This window comes from Paramisgurnus dabryanus, chromosome 12, assembly GCF_030506205.2.
Source record: "Paramisgurnus dabryanus chromosome 12, PD_genome_1.1, whole genome shotgun sequence".
NCBI lineage: Eukaryota > Metazoa > Chordata > Actinopteri > Cypriniformes > Cobitidae > Paramisgurnus > Paramisgurnus dabryanus.
Genome location: NC_133348.1, coordinates 3,140,149 through 3,164,614, shown reverse-complemented (window position 1 = coordinate 3,164,614; position 24,466 = coordinate 3,140,149). Strand labels below are relative to the sequence as shown.

At 36.4% G+C, this 24,466-nt stretch overlaps 2 protein-coding genes across 3 annotated transcripts in view; one reads left to right on the top strand and one right to left on the bottom strand.

Moving 5' to 3' along the window:
- The window catches only part of LOC135738239 (uridine-cytidine kinase-like 1), a 28,364-nt gene extending 24,214 nt beyond the window's left edge, over positions 1 to 4,150 (bottom strand). For both annotated transcript variants that reach the window (XM_065256179.2, XM_065256178.2), the window contains exons 1-2: positions 4,011 to 4,150; positions 1,828 to 2,024 (exon numbers count right to left, since the gene is read on the bottom strand). In XM_065256179.2, coding sequence (XP_065112251.1) covers positions 1,828 to 2,024; positions 4,011 to 4,126 — 313 coding nt within the window. In that variant the 5' untranslated portion in view covers positions 4,127 to 4,150. The remainder of the gene's footprint in view (positions 1 to 1,827; positions 2,025 to 4,010) is intronic.
- Positions 4,151 to 4,282: 132 nt separating this feature from the next.
- On the top strand, positions 4,283 to 23,968 carry slc30a2 (solute carrier family 30 member 2). Its single transcript, XM_065256180.2, has 8 exons — positions 4,283 to 5,281; positions 11,420 to 11,628; positions 12,228 to 12,374; positions 13,948 to 14,101; positions 14,212 to 14,431; positions 15,170 to 15,275; positions 17,514 to 17,648; positions 17,829 to 23,968. The coding sequence occupies exons 1-8, from the start codon at positions 5,202 to 5,204 to the stop codon at positions 17,972 to 17,974; spliced, it is 1,197 nt and encodes a 398-aa protein (XP_065112252.2). The 5' UTR covers positions 4,283 to 5,201; the 3' UTR covers positions 17,975 to 23,968.
- Positions 23,969 to 24,466: the final 498 nt, after the last annotated feature.

Genomic DNA, 24,466 nt, shown 5'->3' with positions numbered 1-24,466 from the left:
TCCTAGCAATGCAGAGTAACCGGTTCTAAAGCTTTTAAGTTATGGTCTACTTTTGACTATAAGGAAAGCCTGATCTACATGTCAATTAACTGCCATTATAGTATTAGTAGACTGAATATCTGGTAAGACCTTATCGTCACGATCACCCAACAGACATTTAACTGACAATAGTTAATTTTGCAATCAAAAGTTGAAACGCTTCACTGGAATGTTTCACATGAGGTTAAAAATCTTTTAATCTGAGGGGGTATGTTTAAGTGTTTGAAATTACTTTTATAGACAAAAATATAGTTGTGCCATATTCATTTCTTTCGTTGGAAAACCAGATTTATTTATTTTTTTAATTGTAATGGGTGACTTGAAATATTTAGGAAAAAACAGCCAATAAGAGCCCAGAATAGTTGTGTGAACTCCTTTAATATTGTTTCAAATGCACCTCACGACAAGACCTTAAGTTACATTCACAAAGTGCTTCACTAGGTTGTTTGCATAAGATGATCTGACGCCAGCAAAATCTTGTGATTTCTGTGCAAAAAGTTACCAGGAAGGGTCTATGAATCACAATAGTGGGCCATTTAAAAAAATATTTAGTAAATGCTATTAAGTGTACATTCCTAATCATAAGTATTTCTTAAGGTTGTATAAATTACAAGTTAGGCATAGATTCATTGCATCACACAAACTGCTCAGAGACAATTGGCTTTATGCCCAGCTGCACTACTTCCTGAACTTCAGCCAGCTCCTTGTTTCCTGTCTGCCATTATTGGACAAACTGAATAATCCAGGTGTGCCTGACCTCAGTGGTCACAAACAAACTGATTAATCCAGGTGTGCCTGACCTCAGTGGTCACAAACAAACTGATTAATCCAGGTGTGCCTGACCTCAGTAGTCACAACAACAATAATCAGACACAACGGGGTTAATTAGTTTGTCCAATAATGGCAGACAGGAAACAAGGAGCTGGCTGAAGTTCAGGAAGTAGTGCAGCTGGGCATAAAGCCTATTCAACTATATAAAACTCACGCGACGCCAGTCAAGAAAAGTACTTTAGACAACTCTCTTAACCATGTAATGCAAGAAGTCTGCCCACTATGCTGACCCATACATTTTTTAGATACTAAAATTTTAAGTATCAGATAGATTTCCAGTATAAAGGGTCATAAAAAAAAGAATTTCATGAGATATAAAATGAGATGCACCTCCAGTGGGAATAACAAAAGGGATGATGTTGTTGTATAGACTGCAGTCGGTTAAAAAACTGCTTTAGCGTTCTTACAGCCTCACACATTTCCCAGTTGCTCTGACCTTTTTTAAGAGAGGATCATTGCACATGGGTAGATTTGTTCGTTTTTGTTCTCAGACTGACCGATCGGGCAACTACAGCCATACTGGACCTTTTTTCAACAGGAATAATTGACTGGAGCACATCCAAGTGTGAAATTGTAACCCGCATGACAGGCCCTCTGCGAGTAATGGACTGCATACTAATAACCTAACAGCGTAGCCATGGGAGCGCTTGCATCCGATTCACAGGCTGAAACTAAAGGTTAAGCATTTGTCCTATGATGAAGTTTCACAAAAAGATGAAAACCATACTTTTAGATATATTCTTTGTCCTTTAAGCCTCAATGGAACAGCTTCTTAATTGAAATATTAACTCTATGTTGGTCTTTGGAGTACCTCAAGTATACATTCATCCGATTTTTGCCATCTGTGTGATTGACAGTGTGACCGTAACTAGTTAATAAGCCATTAGTTACTGTAGTTTAATTCATTTTCCCTTGAAAAAGTAAAGTAAGGGATTACTCTTTTTTTGCACATCATACCTATGACAAACGCTTCTTTAAAGGTGGTCCCAGTAACATTATACCAGGGTGGACGCCCTGCGGTGTAGATCGTCCTTTTATTTGTCCTTAAAAGCGGAGGTTCCGTTTTACTCTGACTGGTGGTCCGTTTCCGTGGTGACAGGGATGGAGTGAGGGGACATCTGTGTTTCGTAAGACCATCAAGAGAATCCTCGCCACTGCCACAAAATTAAAAGGAGAAGTTTTAAAAGTATGCCAAGGAGTCAACCTTAACACTGTGCCTCACTTAAAACTTAAAACATTAAATAGATAGTTCACCCCAAAATGAAAATAATGTCATTAATGACTCACCCTCATGTCGTTCCAATCTTGTAAGACCTCCGTTCATCTTTCGAACACAGTTGTTTTATATTTAGTCCGTAAGCTTGTTGTTGACCCTTCATTGAAAATCTATGTATGGTATTCTGTCCATGTCCAGAAAGATAATTAAAAAACCATCAAAGTAGTCCATGTGACGTCAGTGGGTCAGTTAGAATGTGTTGAAGCATCAAATTACATATTGGTCCAAAATTACAACTTTATTCAGCATTGTCTTCTCTTCCGCGTTTGTTGTGAAAGCGTATGCGCGAGACTTAAGTCACGTGACTGCAGTGAAGCGGATGACGTGTTATCCTCAGTCATGTTTGCAAAAAATTTTTTCAAACTTACGGCGTGCATCTCCCTCAGACTGTAAACAAAGCCCGGCGCACAAAAAAAAGTTTGGGGCGCACCAGATAACACGTCAGCCGTGTCATACGTCATACGCGTCAATGCAGTCACGTGACTTTAGTCTCGCGCATGCGCTTCACAACAGACGCCGAAGAGAAGACAATGCTTAATAAAGTCGTAATTTTTTTTTTTGGACCAAAATTTATTTTTGATGCTTCAACACATTCTAACTGACCCACTGATGTCACATGGACTACTTTGATGATGTTTTTATTACCTTTCTGGACATGGACAGTATATCGTACGTAGATTTTCAATATAAAACATCTTAAACTGTGTTTTGAAGATGAACGGGAGGTTTTGGAATGACATGAGGGCGAGTCATTAATGGCATTATTTTCATTTTTGGGTGAACTATCCCTTTAAGTATCTGCTTGAGCATCTTTTCGTTTAAATAACAGATTCATCACAACTATCCATGAGTGTCCAACTCAGTGCCATCAGATATGCCTTTAAAATCATAAACAACCCCATCTGACCTGAGCAAAGCTATCAAGCATTGTTTCATAGAAAGCTTGAGGAAATCCATGTCTTTTTAAACCCCTCATAAAAAGCCACTCATATGACAAATTCTGTTAGTGTGGAAGAGGGACTAGAGACCTTTCTTTAGATCCGGTCCAGGAAACCACACGTCTGCTCAGATAAACCTGGGGCTTCATTTGAGTAAGGCTCTCATCATATGGCCAGAGACTGGACACCCATTTGTGCTAATGGTGGACTGCATTTTATTATTGTGAAGGTAACACAATGCGTCAAATTGAATGCTGAATGTGTGATGCAGGATGTTTGCTTTGACACACAGCCTGGGCTTACATGGATGAATGCAAACTCCAAACAAAGATGGATTATGTCTTGGTCATAGATTTATTGAATGAATATCAGTGTAAATACTAAAAATGTAATAATAACAGAAACCATCACAGAAATCTAATGTCAATTCAGTGGTTATAATGGGAATTGTATTGGTTTTAATGAAAACTACACTGGTCTCTGTGTTGGGTCTGTATCTGAGATGTTATCTGACATAAGGGAAACAATAAATAATCATTTCATACTACTAAAATAAAGCTCCATACACACTACATAAAGGAGTGGCAATTCATTATAGTACTTAAAAGAAAACTATTACAACTTTATGGCTTTGTTTGAGTACCACCGTACATCAGATACGCCACGCCATCATCAACAAAGAGACAAGCACGTATTCTATTCTTCCCATGTTATATTCCCGATAAAAACGCGTAGAAAACAAGCCCAACAAAAGAAAATACAATGTAAACACGCAAGAAATCACGTCAAAACATGCACTGAATTAACGTTACAGTATTGCTGGCTAAACAACTGCCACTGTCAACATAGGAATTTCATTCAATTAAAATGTTAAAATTATACGACACAGTACAATACGCTAACTGAGCGCGCACGAGACTACTCACCTGTCTGATCTAGACATGGATGGATCATCCTCCTCTCCCTCTTCTTTCTGTTGCAGCTCAACATCAGTTTGGCTCATTGTCATCGCCATTTGTGCCGCGAACGTGACAAAGCGCATGTCCGGAAGTGTGTTTGCGTCAGGCGACGTACGGCGGCGGGGAAATGAATGACGCGATCACGTATTTGTAGGTATGCTAATGCTGCAGTTAACTTTTATAAATAACTATAATGGTCAAATAATCCAATATTTATTTATTTATTTAATTTAGTATTTTACGTCAAGAGTACAAAAAGACCGTATGTAAATAGTTTCGTATTTAGCCTATGTAAATGAAGTATATAATTTGAACACATAAATAAGCGTGATGATGATCAATTTCCGGAAAGCCAAAAATATAAATAAATGCTTAAAGCTTTTAGCAGCGATTTAAGGTCTAATTTCTGAGATTATGACCACGTTTTTTGGAAATTGTAAAAAGTTTGCTCCTTTAAGTGTCTCTATTATTTTATCTAGCAACAGCCAGTGTTTTATACGAAGAAACATTTTTGTTAAAAAAGTCACGTCTCATTTTTACGACCTCATTCAGCTGCTGCTTTTGCACTGCAGCCAAAATTGCGCAGGTTACACGTTTTGTGTACAATATGAGGTTGATGCATTAATTCACAACAAAGACTGCAATCACGCAAAACCTTATTTACACCTTCTACGAAATCTACTATAGCCAAGGACTATCTTTTTAATTATTAATGAGGTCCTCGTGACGTTCCTTGCTAACTTTCCAATACCGAACGTTCGGCTTTTGAATATTAAGTATGGAACGCCAGAGTTCATTTACATGTCTATCGTTCAAGTGGAGCATGCTGGGTTAATGAATATTAATACATTTCCTTTACGATAGTAGGATTTGTAAATTGGCTCACTGGACTGCTGAGGATTCTGCAGCACATCGGTCTGATCTCAAGTTTTGTCGGCTCCGCATAGGCTACACAGCAACGAAATTACTGAATGCACAACCCTTTTCTATGTCTCTGGACATGGGTGCTTTCAATCATTTCGCGTGTCCTTTGAAGATGGCTTGGAGATGTTTTAATTTTACCGTCTAATTAAAAACCTAGCTTTTCATTTTTCTACATTCACTACGATTTTTATTCATTCGGGTTTTTTTCACTGGACACTAAGGTTTCACGGGACCATGGATCCTACACCGACTTCAGAGAAATCCCATCTCATCAATGAAAGAAATGCCAAAATATACTCCTTAAAACTTAACAGGTAAAAACGTCTAAATTCACTTTTATGTACGGCTTTTATAAAAGTGTTTATTTTATTGTTATTATTATTATTATTTTTAAACGACAGTAGCCTAATCATTTTAAAATGTACAATATTTAATTATTGAGGTAGCCTATGCAGAGATTTATACAGGCACTGTACATTTTATTTTACGAAAGTAAATACGGTCAAACCATTTTCCGTTTCTCAAAGCCTTTACAAGATGACACGTTTTGATAGAAAACAGATGTAGATTCTGATATTTATACAAATGAAAAAAAAAATAATAATTTAAATGTATGCACCAATTTAAGTGAGTTTTTCAAAATAATAGGCCTACGTCACACATTTAAAAACCGCATAACTTTTAAATGTGAGTCTAGTGTGTGAAATGTTTTAATCGAATAGTTTAGCTACGCTTCTGTTCATTCAAAACAGTGTTCATTTTGCTTTAACTGTTGACACGTTTATTTAACTAATGCCCTTAGAAAATTTACAAAGAAGAATTTACCTATAGCCATATTATGGCTTCTATATACTGTACCTATGGAAATAGGCTTTTAAACCTTTTCATTACAGAGGGACGGAGATTTTGTTAAACAAAGTTGTAGAGATAATTCAATGAGAAATCGAAAGACAGAAAGAAAAAATAAAGATTGTTTGCATAATAATATGTTAGGGGTCCATTTAATATAGCACAAGAACTGTTGCTCTTAAAAAAATAAATAACAACTTCATAAACTAACTTACATTCTTCCATATTAATTTGATCCCATTTCCTATTTATTAAAATGATCCTTTAGCAATTCTAAAGAGAAGACTGTTTCAGCACCATGGACAGATACAGTCGATGTGCCGATGTAAAATAAGTTCAACAAAATGACAAAAATCAAACATGTATAGCCCACAGATTATATATGTTTGAATGATGAACTGTAACGTTTGATTGCAGTGTTCATAATATTTTAATTTGAATGCATATGTTTCAAATAAAAACTATTCAACTGTGTTGCAACGAAATTTTTTTATAATTGGCATAAATAAGAGGTAAATTGTTACATTTTTAATTGAGAAGAGGTATAAATTCACTTTTGAAAGGTGTGACATGGCACATTTTTTTAAACATTTTTGCCATGAGCCCAATTTTTGAATCTATAATGCATTTTTGTGTGTAAAAGTGCGTTGAATCAAATTGAATCGCAGATGACATTAAATTCAATTACACAATTGGAACCAAATTATGCGACAAAAATGCTACACGTTCAGCAGGAGATAACTAATGTCATCATGACCAAAGACGGTTGTGCAAATGAAGAGAAGTTTCGAGCTATTTCCTAGTGAATTGCAATAAAGCGTTATGCAATAGTTTGATTGTTCAAAAGTGGAAAAATGAGCTTGTGCACATACAGGATAGGTTGATTGTGGCAAAAGCATTCTGTATGGTCTCTTATAACTTATTTTCTTCAATAGCACATTATGCACAAAATGTTGTTTTATATGACATCAACAAGGCAGTCACCTGTTGAGGAACATTAAACAAGGTTAGCAGACAAAAAGCTTGACTGAAGTCACTTCCTCAAGCCAAAGATCTGCAGAGGTTTTCTGAAAAAAAAACAACAGGAGGGGACAAGCAAGCTTTACTTAGTCAGTGCTAAAACAAAGGGCTTGCCAGTTTTTCTTTGTAGCAAAACAGATGTGACATTTTCACAACATCTTAGCGTACAGCTGCATGTCAAATAGTGTAGGTATATTAGCCTACTGTTATTTCTTAATCTAATTATTATATCGTTGCGGAATACGTCAAAGACTTATCGTTTTTAAAATTATTTTAGTTTTTATAAGACGTATGAAAATGCGCCATGCATAAAATGTTGCTTTTAAGTCCCATTTAAAGCTTAAATGAAAGTCCTGATGATGCATGATTTTAAAGGGCTCAGGGCGTTGATTTCATGCACTACTGCATTGCCACAGGTCCGACAGCCGGAGCAGATGAGGCTCTAAGCAGCATATTGATTTCGGCACAACTGTAAACCTTGCTGTAGAAAAGATGATATTTACATAATAAATGTAAATAATATTTGTGTTAAAAAGTAATTATATTAACAATATCACTGTAGCCTATACGAACAAATGGGAGTCAATTAGTTAGGGTACAGAGGATTTGTCATTTAGAGATGGGAGATTTGTTTGGTTGTGTATAAGCGCGTTCTTTTTCGTTTTTTGTTTTCGATTATTTTTTATTAGCCAAATAATTAATTAATTAAGACTGTATTCCTACATAAAGAACCTTTAACATACATAAAACCTTTTCAAATGGCTCTTTGTAAAGGGTTTTGTACTATATGTAAAAAAAAAAGAAATGCGTAGTCTGAGGTTCTTTGGGGAAAATCATTCTCTACTTACATTTTTAAGCACACTATTTTAAAAAATATATATTCAACTGTTTAACTGCTATTAAGAAGAATTAGTTCATACAAAGTGCAATCAAAGATACAGAAAGTAGTGTCTCAAAATAAAAAACAGCCAGCGTATGATGTCTGTGTCCCGCCGGGGTGATTAAACAGACGCGCGTTCTACTCCAGCGCGTCCTTTCAGCAGTAGATCACGCACGCGACGCGGTACACTGGTTTTCTCATGCGCATCGAGATTGCGCGTCACGCCCCATTAGACACATCATCGTGACTCTCTCATCCACATGCGAGACAGAAGGGTCCAACACCGCAAAGTCAGCAGATTCAATCTCAGTCTGGTCTGGGTCCTGATGACTGTTGGGTGCTGCTTGCCTTGAATGTACACTGTTAAAGGGTTCCATAAAGACCTTTCACGTGCACTGATGCACAGAACCTTTGCATTAAAGGTTCTACGTAGTGGAAAAAGTTATTCAGAATATTAAAAGTCTATATTGGTTCTAAGCACCATTGATGTAAAAATTGTTCTTCTTTGACGTTTTGAAGAACCATTTTAGCACCATTATTTATGTGGTTATGGATTTACAAATCTAAAATTTACTAATTATTTAGAGGAGTCGGAGACCATAGGAAAACAAGCAAGAAGTCAGTTGAGAGAATAGACAAAGTAAATATATGCAAAACTGAAATAAAGTCCTTTTTTTTTAAGTTCCCCGCATTTTTTTTTTTTACAAAATGCCTTCCAGGAAAATTTTCTTTTAAAAATATATAAACATACAAATGAAATAACAGACCCTCTGCTTTCAAACAAACAATAAACAAACAAAACGGGAAAAAAGTTTCATCTATATTTTTTCTCTGCTTATGAACTCTTAAATATGGGTATTTTTCTTCAAAAATATTTTTTTTAGCAAAAAGCTGAAATAATTGCATTTTTGTGAAGGAATTCCGAACGATTATCAAAACATATACGAAGTATAAAATTAATTAATAATTTTTTGCTTCAGTTTTTTATAAATTGGGTAAGTCTAGTGAATAATCGCGGTATTACATGCACTGAAAAAAGGATTCAGGTAAGTGGTTGCAATCAATTTATTTAAGCTACATTTAAACAAAAGTTCTTAATTTTATTTCACTTTACTAATCTTTTTTGTTTAAATGTAGCTTAAATAAATTGATTGCAACCACTTACCTTAAAAAAAATTGTTCAATTCAATGAATCATTTTTTTCAGTATAATTTCTAATAATTCAGTGTTTTGAATTAAAAATAATTAAAAGTACAGTAGTGGCCAAAAGTGACATCAGCCCTATGGGACAACCCTTTTTTCAAACATATTAAAAATGTAATGTTTCATTTCCATTTCATTTAACAGATGCTCTTTTCCAAAGTGACTTATAATGCATTAAACCTCCTAAGACCCAAGCTTTGGTTTGGCTTGCATTTTAGATTTCTTCCAGCTATTTGAGGTTAGGAAGAACCAATAAATGTAATAACCAAATATTTTTCTTTAAACATGAAGCAGTGTAAGTGTCAACGTTTGTGTACAACAGGTTCCAGTTACACAAAATGAAGTAATATGGTGCACACAACAAAAAAATGTGATCTCCACGTATGTGGACACATCAGGTATTAGAAGGTTAAGCTTTTTTTGTAGTTTCATATTGTGCTTGGAGGATAAACTGAACCCACAGCTTTGAGAAGAATTAAGGCACATGTGCAATGTTTAGAGTCAAGGCCCTGTACAATATCAGCTGTAATCATTTATACATTTGGAAAATGCTTTTATCCAAATTAACTACATTTGCATTTTGTGTATGTGTGCTCCCTGAGAATCAATCCCACAACCTTTGCACTGTTAATGCTCTACTCACTGAGCTATAGGATCATTCTAAGAGAATCAATAAAACATTAAAAACTGATTACATTGTAGTAAATGTATGTTTTATTTCTGAAATTTTTGTGTTTTTTTTTTTTGCATTTCTGTTTTTTTTTTGCATATTAGAATTAAACCCTGTTTTCCTTGATACATTGTAATTTGACCTTGCGTCAAATTATTTTGTACAAAAAACACAGTAACCAAGTTGAGTGTTTTCTCTGTTTTGTACCATACATCTCATATTTTGCTGCTTTTTCTCAAATCTGTATGGTCATTAAAAGCAAATATTGTGCAAATATCCCATCCATCACTTTTGGCTACTGCTGAACTGTACTACTGACAAGATTAAATTTACAGTATGGTGTCATAAAATTAAGTTCCTTATTAAGTTCTTTATCTTCCTTAATATCCTAAGGGTTGATTTACATGTTACAGGTTAAAAGTGCAGTGACTGTATTTAAACATTAGGCATAGCCCCATTCATTCCTATGGCTCCAAACAGGGATGAATTTAGAAGCCACCAAACACTTCCATGTTTTCCCTATTTAAAGATTGTTACATGAGTAGTTACAAGATGAAGTTTGGTGGCACAAAATAAAAATTTTGTTTGGAGCCATAGGAATGAATGGGGCTAGACTAAATGCTAACACAAAGATTAAAAGTGCAGGCATTGAAAAAGGATTTATGTATTAATTAATCTAAGTTGAGGTAAAAACATATTGTAAAATATAAGTAAAATATTGAGAAACGGTGGTGCTGTGCTGTTAGACAGCTCAAACATTCATTATAAAACGGGCAGTTCTGGTTCGTCATTCTGATTGGTCGAAACGCGTTCTAGGCCGTGATAAAATACCCCGGTAAACCCACGGTTCAGACTGCATTACAGAAGTATCACTGCGTCACTGTTGCTGCATACTGATTTATGAAAATAAACACCACAATCTTTCATCATATTTTCAATTTGTATACAATTGCACAATTGTGGCGATATCCAGATAAATGTCAATAAATATTGTTGAGTCATCTAATCAATAAAGAGAAAACGCTCCCTGAGGAGTTTCACCTCAAATTCATATTTCCGCTATCCACTGGGTGGCGATCTTACCCAACTTAAACACTGGCGCATTCACTCAACACTAAAAACAGCGTGTTTTGATCAGGCTCTGAATCTGATCTCTTACAAAAGTTCTTCACATAAATGGAATCATCTCCGCTTTTAGCTAAAAAATCTGAGAGGTTATAACAGAACAAATGAAGGTAGGATGAAACGGTTTTTATTTGTTGTTGCTTGAAAGCGTATGGTCTGTACTTTCATTTGATATTTTATGTTTATTTAAAGAAGATCATTTTTTCTGCAAGGCATTAAACTAAAACTGGGTGGCAACTAAAAAAAAAACTGATTACGGGGAACGAGTTAAGCATGCTTCCAAGCATATTTGATCATCACTTCAACAGTTGCACGATATAAATGTTAATGTATATATTAGATGAATGGTGATTTATAAAATAAACACCACAGTCTTAAATAATATTTTCATTGGTTGGGAACTGCGCTCTGTTTCAGTCACACTTGATTCTGAGGAACTACTTTGTTTGGCGGAAGAGTAATATTTGTACTAATATAATTACAGCTTATTTGTGTTTTATTTTATAAAATCCCGCTAACGTTATGCATATGAAGTAACTGTTTTATAAAAGCAATAATCCCCGCGAAGCAGTGGGGTTACAGTGCATTTTATAACAGCTAAGGGGGTTTTAACGCCCCTTAGCTGTTAAAAAATGCACTGGTAACTCACTGCTTCTTGGGGCTTATTGCTTTATTTTAGTCTTGTCTGAAACCGGTCTTCTGCAGTGAATTCTCAGGTTCCAAGGAAAGTTGTCCAAACCTGCCTTTGGTAAACGGTGATATGGACGGTGCTATCGAGCTGAAGAGGCCAGTTGGAACTCATTGCCATGTAAATAAAGCAGCATACGAAGAGAGTCGCGAGAAGCTCATAGCGAAGAAGAAACTGTGCATTGCCTCCATAGTCTGTCTGGTGTTCATGATTGGAGAGGTTATAGGTAAGAACTTGGGCCTTTTTAAGAGAATTGTGGGATTTTTGTTAAATTGATTAAATGATGAGACGGTACACTCATTTTTGGCTAAATGGTTCCATAAAAAACCTTTACCATTCAAAGAAACGGTTCTTTTAAGAACCTTTGAATGAATGATTCTTTAAGGAACCAAAAATGATCTATGGCTTCTCTGTGAAGAACTCGCTTTGTCCTTGAGTGCAATTGAGTTGTTTTCGACAGACTAAATGCTTGGTTTGCATGGCATCGCAAAAAAATTAGCTATTTACCACAGTAGTGCAAATTACTTTTAAATGTTGTACCACAACCAATCCTTGATTCATCTATTAAATAGTGATGAGCAGACGTGTTCTGGATTTTTTTCAGCCCCTGCAGCACTTTTTTGTCCAAGTCAGCATTCACAATGCATAGACGTACAATAAAATAATTATGTTTTCCTTTGAAACTACAGAAGATTTCTGCTGTGTAAGCATTCTGTAGATTTCCGAAACAATGCATATAACAAACGGACTTTACAAAAGGATTACTTTGCATATTAAAATGCATAATGTTTACACAGTGGATGCTCTGCGGCTCTATTGTTACAGGTGGTTATCTAGCACACAGTCTGGCCATTATGACTGATGCTGCCCACCTTCTGACTGATTTGGGGAGTATGATGGTCAGTCTGTTCTCCCTGTGGATCTCCACAAGACCACCAACCAAGAAAATGAACTTCGGCTGGCATAGATCAGGTGAGTCCTTAATGTCAGATTCAACATCCAGTCCAAAATCCCAATCCAGATGTTTTTTTTTTTGGGGGGGGGGTAGAAAGGAAATTTTGAATAAGCTTCGTAGTGGGAGTAAGACGAATCAGTGTAATCTGCAATTCACTTAAGACAAAGTTTTTGACAGAGAATTGGACTAAGAGATGTTTAAAGTCACCATGAAAAAGAAGTAACGATTGTCTTATTTTCCCCATGGAAATTCTTCTGAAATGAAAAAAGTTAGGGCTGGACCTGATTTTGCCCATTGAAAACTGATTGGATCATTTGAAGTTGGGTTACGTTGCTATTTGTTGCAATCTTTTCCCGGACCCTGCTGCAATGACCAGAAGTAAGGAGCGATCGTTTTGAGGAGGGAAGGAGATTTGTGTTTTTGATTTAAGATTTTGAGGGCACAAATATTACAGTTTTTCATTTCAATTTCATTGCAACTTTAATAAAGGCGAATTGGTTTTCAGGTTCAGTTTATGTTTTTGAGGTCTAGGTACACTGCCAAAAAAAAGGTAAAAAAATATTCCACACTGTAGCGGTCACTGTGTGGTACCCTTTTAAAGAGTACACCTTTGTATGTAGTTCCTGAAAGGTACATATTAGTACCAAAGAGTACATATAAGTACCTCAAATGTACACACTGGTACCAAATGTATGCATATCTGTACCTAAATGGTACATCGGGGAAAATAAGTGTTTGACACATAAGCATTTTTATCAGTAAGGGAATTTTTAAGTGGGCTATTGACACAAAATTTCCACCAGATATAGCCATCAAGACAAATATTGAATTTATACAGTACAAAGAAATCAGAACATTTAAGTATACAAGTTGAGTCATAATAAATAAAGTGAAATGACACAGGGAATAAGTATTGAACACACTTTATTTAATACTTTGTAGAAAAGCCTTTGTTGGTGATTACAGCTTCTAGACGCCTCTTGTATGTACATATTAGGACCCAGTGGCGGCTCGTGACTGCTTATCCAAGGGGCGCAAATTAAAAATATGTGTTCGGATTGTCATGTATGTTGCTTGTGTTTTCAAAATATGTGTTTGTTGCGTCATGTGAACCATGTGCATCACGTGTTTTGCCAAAATAAGTCCACACGTGTCAAAACTGTACGCTCATGTTCACAAAATACACGCAAGACACTCCCTTAACAGCAAACTCTGATTATTCATGAGATTATGTTAGTATCTGGCAAACGTGAGCGTCTCTTATCATAAACCCTTTAGACGCGTCTGCAGCAGGCACTTATTTTGACAAGACACAAGATGCACATAGGATCGCTCCACGCGCAGAACACATATTTTGAACTTACGAACCACACACATGACGGGCTACATACATGTTGTGACGAACTTCGCATCAAGCGCCCTAGAAAAAAGAAGTCACCGGCCGCCACTGTGAGGACGTTTTAAAAGGTACTGCCCCAGTGATGGCTAGAGCTAAACATTTTTCCTGAGTATTAAACTGTTGTGAACACATTCTGCTGTATCTTCTGTACCTGTCATGTCAAACCGCATTCATCTTGCATGAATTCACAGAGATTCTGGGAGCATTGGTATCCGTTATGTCAATCTGGATTGTGACTGGAGTGTTGGTTTATCTTGCCATTGAGAGGATTGTAAAAAACGACTACGAGATTGAAGGCAGCGTGATGCTTCTCACCTCAGGCTGTGCGGTTGTGGTCAACATCATGTAAGTTGTTTTCTAAAATACTTTTTCTATGAAGAAGCAGAAATGGGATTTTCCACAGTATCATGACATTGCATCTTAACTAATTATTGTTATTTTGGTTTATATTACAGAATGGCGTACATTCTACATCATTCTACAACCTTCCACGGTCACGGTTCAGGCTACCACAAGATTGATGATAATGGGATGAGTCCCGTGGGTCATGGCCACTCCCACAGCCTCTTGGGTAGCCATGGTAACACTAGTGTCAGAGCAGCGTTTATTCACGTTTTGGGGGATTTGTTACAGAGCTTTGGTGTGATGGTGGCGGCCATCATCATCTACTTCAGGGTAAATGAATACATTTAACATTAAAGTCTATGTAAAGTCCGATATTAAATGTGTTCTAAGTTTGACACCACAGAAAAATGTAATATTAACCACTTTGCCAAAGTTATCAAAATCTTGGAATACCAGGCAGGATTCTCTGCTCTCATAAAATGGGGGCGTGTCCACTGTCTGGGCTGAAGCCACGCCCACTCACTGTCTTTCAAATACTGCTACAGTTTAAATAGATGCACGCAATTGTGTTATGGGCAGGGTCATGGAGCCACCGTTTTAGCCCTGGCCAAATAATACTAAACTCAGAAATTTGGAAAAACTGTTTAATGGTGTTACTCCACAAATTAGTAATGTGAAAATACAGCCTTGATATCTTTAATATTGACTGAGTAAGGCCATCTCAAAGACTGACATCAATGTAAAATCAATGACTGATAATCTAACATTGATGCTTATAATCTCTAATTTGAGATTATGAGACTTTACCCTGAATTTCACAGACGGGGCACAAATATGTACGCATGTAAGGTATGCATAGCCATAAAATAGTGTATATTATGGCATGAATAAAGCAGTATGAAATCTGCCTTCTATTCATTGCGTTTGACTTTATAAAGTGCCTCAATTAAGCATATTACATCTGTCTTCTATGTAGTCTAATGCATTTTGACACTTTGCGTAGAAGCATCTGATATGTTTCTTCATTGCATCAGTCCTTCTGTTCTCTCTCTCCACCATCTAACACAGCCAGAATACAAAGTAGCAGATCCCATATGCACTTTTCTCTTCTCCGTGTTCGTCCTGGGCACCACCCTAACCATCCTGAGAGACGTCTTCCGTATTCTCATGGAAGGTAATTTTCACATTTACTCTAGTAGACATTTTTTCTCCTAGGGGGTTTTTCACCCCGGGGAGGCAGCCTTTTTGGGCTTTACCTAGCTTCCTCTTCTATACGTTGCTTTAGTAATACGTGCAATTATAATATTGAGTCATAGCCGCAGCAAATTTAACTGCTCATGCTATCATGTATTTTGTTGTGCTATCTGTCGTTTTCTGTGCTTTTCACTGCTTCTATTTATGTAAAGCTGCTTTGAAACAATTGACTTTTGTGAAAAGCGCTATATAAATAAAATTGAATTGAATTGAATAGTAACTAGTCTCAAATTCATTAATACAAGCTGTGATCTATAAATCTCAATATCATGTGTGCAGGGACGGATTATGACTTTGATGGCCCCCACCACATATTTTTTCACAATGGTGTTACAGAATTTACAATTGCGCTAAAATGCACATTAACTTGTAAACTTTTCCAGTCTTAACTTTAAAAATCTGTACCTTAGATAAGTACAAATAGATGAAATACACCATATAGGCTCCCCTTTACATGGGAAATAACTCATCCACAACGTCATCGAAATCCTATTCCCTCAAAAATTTGGATTAACTGGCCATAAAAGACAAAGGACTGAGTGACTGCACACAGCATGTTTTTGCTCGCTATCAAAAGTGATGGAATCGGATGGAATGGATTTGGACTATTTATTTGTTATTTTTTATTACAACACTTTATTTCACCGTATTTAGCACCATTTTATTAACCCTTATAAGTCCCTTGGGGTCAAAATGACCCCCAAGCCACTTTTCTTTAGTAAAAAAAAAATGCTTCCCTTCATCTCAGTGGAATAAGACTTTGTGACTTTTCTAGATTATCTGTCAATATTCATATAAAACAATGGGCTTGATTCGGTTGTTCTGAAGATGTGTAAACATTTTTTTTTTACAAAGGAGGCCCTTGGGTGTCAAAATGACCCCAACTGAAAATGAATGGGAAATGCAAAAAAAAAAAAATCAATGCATTCAAAATAAATCTGAAAATTTCAATGCAGAAAAGAAGGCGTGGTACTATAGCACAAATGCAACATAGAAAAACGCAATCACACACACACACACAAATAAATGTATGACTGCCACAAAGAGCATTTTTTTATAGAATTTGGCAAGAAAACAGCCATAGATGCAGAACAAAGATTTAACACACGCACGCATGCGCACACAGACACATACAGTCAAATTTCTGTTGCATTTTGTAAAAACAGACATTTTAAAATGTATCATAAACTACAGAAAAAATTCTTCCTTTCTAATGTTTATATATACATAAATTCACAAAATGTATCACTAAAGTGGTGATGTGAGGAGTTGGCCACATCCAGTGAAATGAATGGGTATCTATGGCCCTCTGCCAGTCAAAATGATTTATTTCCTAAACTGTAATTCTTTTATGGTTTTTTTTTCTAATCAGCAAATGGGCGAATTCAACACATAACATCTAGATCAATATCCAAAAGCAATTAATCGCGATTAATCGCATACAAAATAAAAGTGATTTTTTGCATAATATATGTGCGTGTACTGTGTCTAATTATTGTCTATATTTAACCACACACACATTCATATATTCATTTCAGAATTGTTTTACTTATATATAATTTTTTTAAATTTATTTTTAATATAGAATATATAAAAATATCAATAAATATATATAAACATGTAAATGTTTCTTAAATACATACATGAATGTGTGTGTATTTATTTATACATAATAATTACACACAGCACATACTCATATATTATGCCGAAAATCACTTTTATTTTGTATGCGATTAATCGCGATTAATCTATGCCCAGCACTAAATTTAAATCAAATTCAGATCATAATTTATGTGAATTTTTTATAAAAATTTGATATTTTACATGCAAGCTAATTGTGTAGTTGAGGAATTTAGTGGTAAACGGGTACAAAAATACTTAATATCTCCCAAAACACAGCATTAATGTATAGATGGGAAGTCAACAAAAAAGATATATAATTTGTATCACTAAAAATTAATATAAATTTTTTGTAATCACGCTTTCAATTTCAACTTTTCAGGTTCCACGGACCTCTAATGTAAACAGGAAAATTGGGGCTTATGGAGGGTTATAGTAAAAAAAATATGCACAGTAAATTTGCCACAGCCCCTGCTGGTCCAGTGGGCACGTGCCCAATAGACCCGTGTGTTATTCTGTCCCTGTGTGTGTCGTCCAGGTGCACCTAAAGGTGTGGAGTTTAATTCAGTGAAGGAGGTGCTACTTTCTCTGAAGGCAGTGAAGGCAATGCATAGCTTACACTTGTGGGCTCTCACCTTGGGCCAGAGTCTGATATCTGTTCACATAGCTATTGGTAAGTTCAAAATGTAACTTTTGTCAAAATATTATTTATAGAGAAAAAACTTTTTGGATACATGGTTTGACTTAATGTATCTTCGGGAACCAAAAATGGTTCTTCTATGGCAACACAGTGAAGAACCTTTTTGTAGCACCTTTCCTTTTAAGAGTATAAAGCATTGTTTTTTTATTTTAGAGGAAAACGCCGACCCTCAGAGTGTCTTAAAGGAAGCCACTGAACTTCTCCAGACCAAATTTGGCTTTTACACCACCACCATTCAAGTTGAGCCTTATTGTGAGGACATGATTCACTGCGCCCAGTGCCAGGACCCTATGGACTGAGTTCTGCACCGGTGAGAGGAGCCTGTCTGTATAAAATGTGCGCACACATATGAAGCTTCATTAAGGGTCCAAAACAGAAATGGAAACGCTGTGCAAATGTACCATCCACATATCATTACGAATATGTACGCACTACATACACATAAAAGTGATGTCAGGTGCAATCTTCATAGGAATGCTTTAAAATGATGTTTAAGCTTTGCGTACGCAAAGATAAACTGAAATGGCACAAGTATGATTGCGGGAGATTTTTATTGCGACTTTTGCAGCATACATTACACCGGGAATATTGTAATTGCCTTTCCGTGGACTCGGTAGGGTAGAAGATGGGTATCTATGTGACTTCCTTAAAAACAATTAGAATAGGGTTTATTATGCCCTGCTCTCTAATCAATGCAAATGCCTGCCAAATTGTAAGGCTGAAAAGAGTTCAGTGAAGTGTAATTATAGATTCGTTGGGAATCTCTCACTAATGTCTTGTTTGATGGCATATTAGCATTTACATTAGCGAGCTTGTGATTAGCTTAAGCGAGCCCTGTTCTCCTTCAGTGGATCGGAGTGTGTAAGCCATCTGTAGGTTAATTTCCATATAGAGTACAAATACCATTGCGCTTTAAAAACATTTCTGTCACTTCTCTCCTAATCAAAAGGGGAATTAAATACACTTTGTAGCAGATCTGTCTGTATTTGGAATGGCATACTACCTCTTACTGCTACTGCAATGTATAGTGTAGTATACTATATGCAAATTTCTGTATAGAATACTAGGATTTTGCCATAATGGGGAGTGTGCAGAGTATTGTATCCCAAAACGAAATGCACTTGAGTCGAGCTTTCATTTGTAGTGTGACAATTTATGACCAACACAGATGGTAACACTTTATAGTAAGGTTGTATTCAATCTGAAAACAAACGTTGCTAAATAGTACTAAAAGTGGTTCACTGGCTCATAATCATAGGGGAACCATTTTAAGTGCCATATAGCTCCTGTGTAGCACCATATTGTGCTATACAGAACCATATCTGGTGCTATAGTGGTGCTATATCACCCCCGGATGGTTCTTCATAGGTGCTATAAAGCACAAAAATGGTTCTCCTATGATTACGAGCTTTTAGTGCTTATTTAGCACACATTTTTAAGTGTTTGTTAATTTAAGTGTTTGTTAAGGTCCATGTAAAGTCATTTTAGGTACTGTTTCTAAATACATTATAAATGTATTGCTGAAACAAGTTGCAAAGTCTGTAAACTATGTAGTACTGAATTGTGGAGTTACACCGTTAAACAGTTTTTCCACATTTCTGAGTTCAGGATTATTTGGGCGGTGGCTAGATGACGCACTGGAGCCTCCGAGCATGGCCCCGCCCCTAGAACAATCAGGGGTGCGTTTCCCGAACAACGACTTAAGTCGATGCATAGTAGGAGAAACTAACTAGCTTATCACAACTGTTTCCCGAAAGCAAAGTAACTTTGTCGCACATTCATCATTTGAACCATGTTGGTTTAACAACATAGTTGATGATGTCACGTGGGAGGTGGAGTAGTAATGGCAGATTACTGCTGTAAATAACATAAATTGCATCGGAAGACTGATTTTGTTATCGTGATTAGTTATCTGGTGTTTCATTTCAAGATATTCAATTTATGCGCAAATTCCCTCTTACGTCACTTCTACTAGGGATTCCCCAGGGTCTTAAAGCTCGTAGGCTACACACATGCGCAGTTTTCAAATACAGCGCTTTAATTCTGTTTACAAACTTAAAAGACGTAAAATAAAGTTTGTATATATATTTAGAATGATGGATATAGAATACACCACGTGTTTTGCTTATTTTGTTCAAAAGCATGATCAACGTAAGTCTACACATTTTAAAGGTCACATTCTTTCTTAAAACCCTATAGTGTGTCATGTTGCTAATAGCATAAATAATACCTGCAAAATGCTAAAGCTCAAAGTTCACTGTCAGGCGATATATTTTCTTTAACAGAATTCGCCTTTTAAAGCCTACAACGAACGGCCGATTTGGACTACAGCTCTCTACTTCCTGTTTTAATGACGTTAGAAGAACAGTTTTTGACTAAACTCCACCCACAGGAATACGTCAGTCACCAGCTAAGCTAACGGCAAGCTAAGCTGCTATTGAATTACAGCACACTAAACAAACTACACAATCAGAACTCGTTACGCGTTTCTGAAGGAGGGACTTCATAGAATAAGGAAGACATCAGCCTGTTTTGAGGTCAGTGAAAACGATGCTATACAGATAAGTCAATTGTGTGAAAAATACCGCGTTTTTTTACACGTGAAACATGAACACATGTTATTTTGCGCATTGTAAACACAATCAAAGCTTCAAAAACACAGAAAGAACGGGACCTTTAATAACAAGGAACTATGCTTCTAATGACAGGTGAAGAGCTGTCATTCAAACCACACGTTTGCGATGCAGCTTGCGAATGTTCGTTTGAACTATGGTTTCGGGAAACACCAAACCATTGAACTTTGTCAGTAACAACGAAATTAACGACAGTAGTTGGCTAACGATGCTTTTGGGAAACGCACCCCTGGACTCCATTCAGGTTGTCGTGGAATTTGAAATTTCAAGAGACCGGCAGTTTTCCCGTGAGTGGGCGTGGTTTCTGGGCAGACACAGGACACGCCCCCAGAATTTAAGAGCAGATAATCCTGCCTGTTTTTTCGGAATTTTACTAGCATATTCATTTTTGCGTTTTTGTAATCATTCAAATTTGGCTGGGTGGTTAATATCACATTTAATATCTGACTTTACAGGGACTTTAATGCATTAGCTAGCATAAACTAACAATGAGCAGTATCCCTTATATAAAAAAAAACACTTACTATAGTTAAAAAAAAACTTTTGCTACAGGAACCACTGACAAAATCATGGTTTTATCTCACGGAAATTCATTTTATAGTCAATCAAAATTTGATCAATTGTGTCCATGGTACGAAATGTAGCTTTTTTTCCATGCCTTGAGCACGAATGTCTCTTTTTCGTGCCAGTCGCCCAAATTTCTAGAAATAGTTTTTCATGTCTGTTGCATGACTTTCTTTTTCGTTTAATTTTATGCATTGTTTTATCATTAATTTTTTCCTATTTTCTTACCATTATCGCTTGGGGTTGGAGTTAGAATCACTTTTTTTAGACATCCTAACCTGAACCCCAACTCCAGGTGAGACTAGTTTTAAAAGGAGGAAGAAAAACCATGTAGAAACCAATACATAAAAGTACATCCTAACCCAAACCCCAAATCTAACCCCAACCGACAATGGTTTAAAAATAGGGGGGAAAAAAATAGTAAACAATACATAAAATGACATGGAAAAGAAAGTCGTGCCATGGACACAAAAAACTATGTATAGAAATTTGTGCGGGTGACACGACAAAGACATTCGTGCTCAAGGCACAAAAAAAGCTGATATTTCGTGCCATGGACATGGATAAATTAATCACATTTATAACTATCAAATCATGTTGTTTTTACTACAGCAAGCATGGTTTAACCATAGTTAATTTTTGTAAGTTACTGCAAATACAGCTGCTCATGTTAGTTCATTGTGAATAGCAACACATACAACTTCTGAAAATCTATTAATAATCTTAAAAATATATTAGTAAATGTACATATGTAACATGAAACTAACATAAAATGAGATGAATAAAGTATAATTCATTCGTTCATGTTAATTAATATGGTTAACTAATGTTAAACCTTAAAGTAAAGTGTTACCAAAGTGATATTAGTGATTAATCAGTTGCCAAAAATTACAAGAGAAATATTTTTTTCCAAAATTATTTCTCTTATCGCATATTATGGTAAGGTTCTTAAAATAGTATTGAGCATACAGTACGTACTACACTCTAAAAAAAGCAAAGGGCAGACCCAACCCAATGGGTTGTAATTTATCCCATGCTGGGTTGTTACAACCCAAAATGTTGGGTCAAATATAAACATTATCTGGGTTAATTTAACCCAACGGCTGGGCTTGTACCTTTTCGACCTAATTGGTGCATGTTTTTTTACTATTTAGTTTAAAAAAAAAGTGGTACTCTATTCCAAATATAGCTTTCGACCAATATTTCAAAGAATGGAAGGTCTGGGCAGTAATAAGTGTTCAAACACATTTGGAAACAACATTTTAGCAGTTTTTGAGTTTAGTGCCACTGTTCAAGTCCCTGACTTCTGTAGTCATGCTACAGAAATACAATCAAATCGAGACATCCCACCAAACATTCATGTCTTCAGGCTCCGGTTGGCTTTGCTCTGATTTACCGGACAATACGCCTGTACACACAGACGATGAGCCATGTAGACGCACACATTTTGCACAGGATTTCCATCTCTGTGCCGCCACACTGCCGCAATGACTGTGACATTCCAGCGAGTAATTCAACACGTATCTCACGTCTCCACTGAAGTCATGGCAGTAACATGCTGTAAAATAATGAAGCACATGGCTTCTGAATGTCTTTTAACAATCAGTCATGCATATCCGAATGATCGCGAAAAACTTCGGTGATGTCTTTTCATAATTTTCGACTATTTTCAAAGCCCCTGAATGTGCACTAACGTTCATGTATGTAGAACAAAATCATTTTATTACACTTTGATATAATTTTGAGTTTTAAGAGACACTTGACATTGTGTTTTGAAGCTTGCGTGTACTGCTGAAATATAGCTGTTGTGATTTTGTTGTGACGTTGTGAAAGGGGTGAAAATCTTGTTCTTACCAGTAAAAAGTTTGCTTTGCATGATTGCTTTTGTATTTTCCAATTCATCCGTTCATAACTGATCAACCCAAGGACCTCGCAAGCTCACAGAGACCATTAAATTCTATATTTTATCTATATTTGTTTTGATAAAAATGAATGTATATTTTAAATGTGAATATCGCAGTCAAAACAGAGAGATAGAGAGAGAACAAATGATAAAATGTAATGACAATGCGTAAGCTGTATATTTTTGATATGTGGGTCGGTGTGCCAAAGTTGTGCGTTTAAAGGGACCATAGTGACCTACAGTGGAGATTTAAACCAGTCAATCCATATTTCTGAACTACTGAGTGTCGACTTAACAACAACTGTGGTTTTGCAAAGCAAGATTTGTTTCTGGATCAGCCACCATTTGTTTCAACTAATCAGATTTAAAGAAACGTGCAAACTTTTTGGGACGTCAGCTTATTCACCTTTTCCCCTAGAGTTAGATAAGTCCATACATACCTTTTCATCTCCGTGCGTGCCGTAACTCTGTCTGACGCACCCACCGCTAGCCTAGCTTAGCACAAAGACTGGAAGTAAATGGCTCCAGCTAGCCAACATTTTCCTATTTATTGTTTGTGATTTGTATAGTCACAGCGTGTACAAATAACAAGGTGATATGAGACACAGCCATCTTTTAACCGTATACATACTGGGAACTATATTCTCAGAAGGCGAAGCACTGCTACTTGGGCGGAGTGCTTAGTTAGCGCAACACTTGCGCAAACTCTCTGCTCCTCGCCACAGGGCTTCTCAAGTGCTGAGAGCAATTACTATAGATTTATCTAACTCTGGAGGATACGGTGAATAAGCTAACGTCCCAAAAAGTTGGCGTGTTCCTTTAAAGGTGAGGGGTTAAGAGGATAAGGGATGGTCACACCACACTTTTCATTCCAATGACTTTCTTTCATATGCATGCAAGCACATCAGACCGGAAATGCCAGCTTGTGCGTACTAAAGTTCAAGTCTGATGATGAACTCTGACCTGTGAATTTATGTCACGTGGAGACGTACATCCAATAGAAAAGTGGTACGTCAGCATGACCTTTCTCTCTACCGAATAGCTAAGATGGACGAAGGGCTCCCGCTCACATGCGCAGCAATGTCTAAAAAATATTTGCATGCTCAAAGTCTAGTGTGACCACTTTAAAGGATTAGTCAATTTTCTTAAAATAATCCAGATAATTTACTCACCACCATGTCATCCAAAATGTTGATGTCTTTCTTTGTTCAGTCAAGAAGAAATTATGTTTTTTGAGTAAAACTTTCCAGGATTTTTCTCATTTTAATGGACTTTAATGGACCCCAACACTTAACAGTTTTAATGCAGTTTAAAATTGCAGTTTTAAATGACTCTAAACGATACCAAACGAGGCATAAGGGTCTTATCTAGCGAATCGATTGTGATTTTTGGCAAGAAAAAATATGCACTTTTAAGCCACAACTTCTCGTCTTACTCTGGTCCTGTGACGTGTCAGCGCGACCTCACGTAATTGCGTAATGACGTCGAAAGGTCACGTGTTACATATGTGAAACACACATTTGCGGACCATTTTAAACAATAAACTGACACAAAGACATTAATTAGTATCATTCGACACACAACAGCGTCGGAACGGTCCTCTTTCTCCACACTTGTAAACACTGGTGCGTAGTTTCGCATACATCATCTGTGACCTCTTGATGTGATAACATATTGCGTGAGGTCGCGCT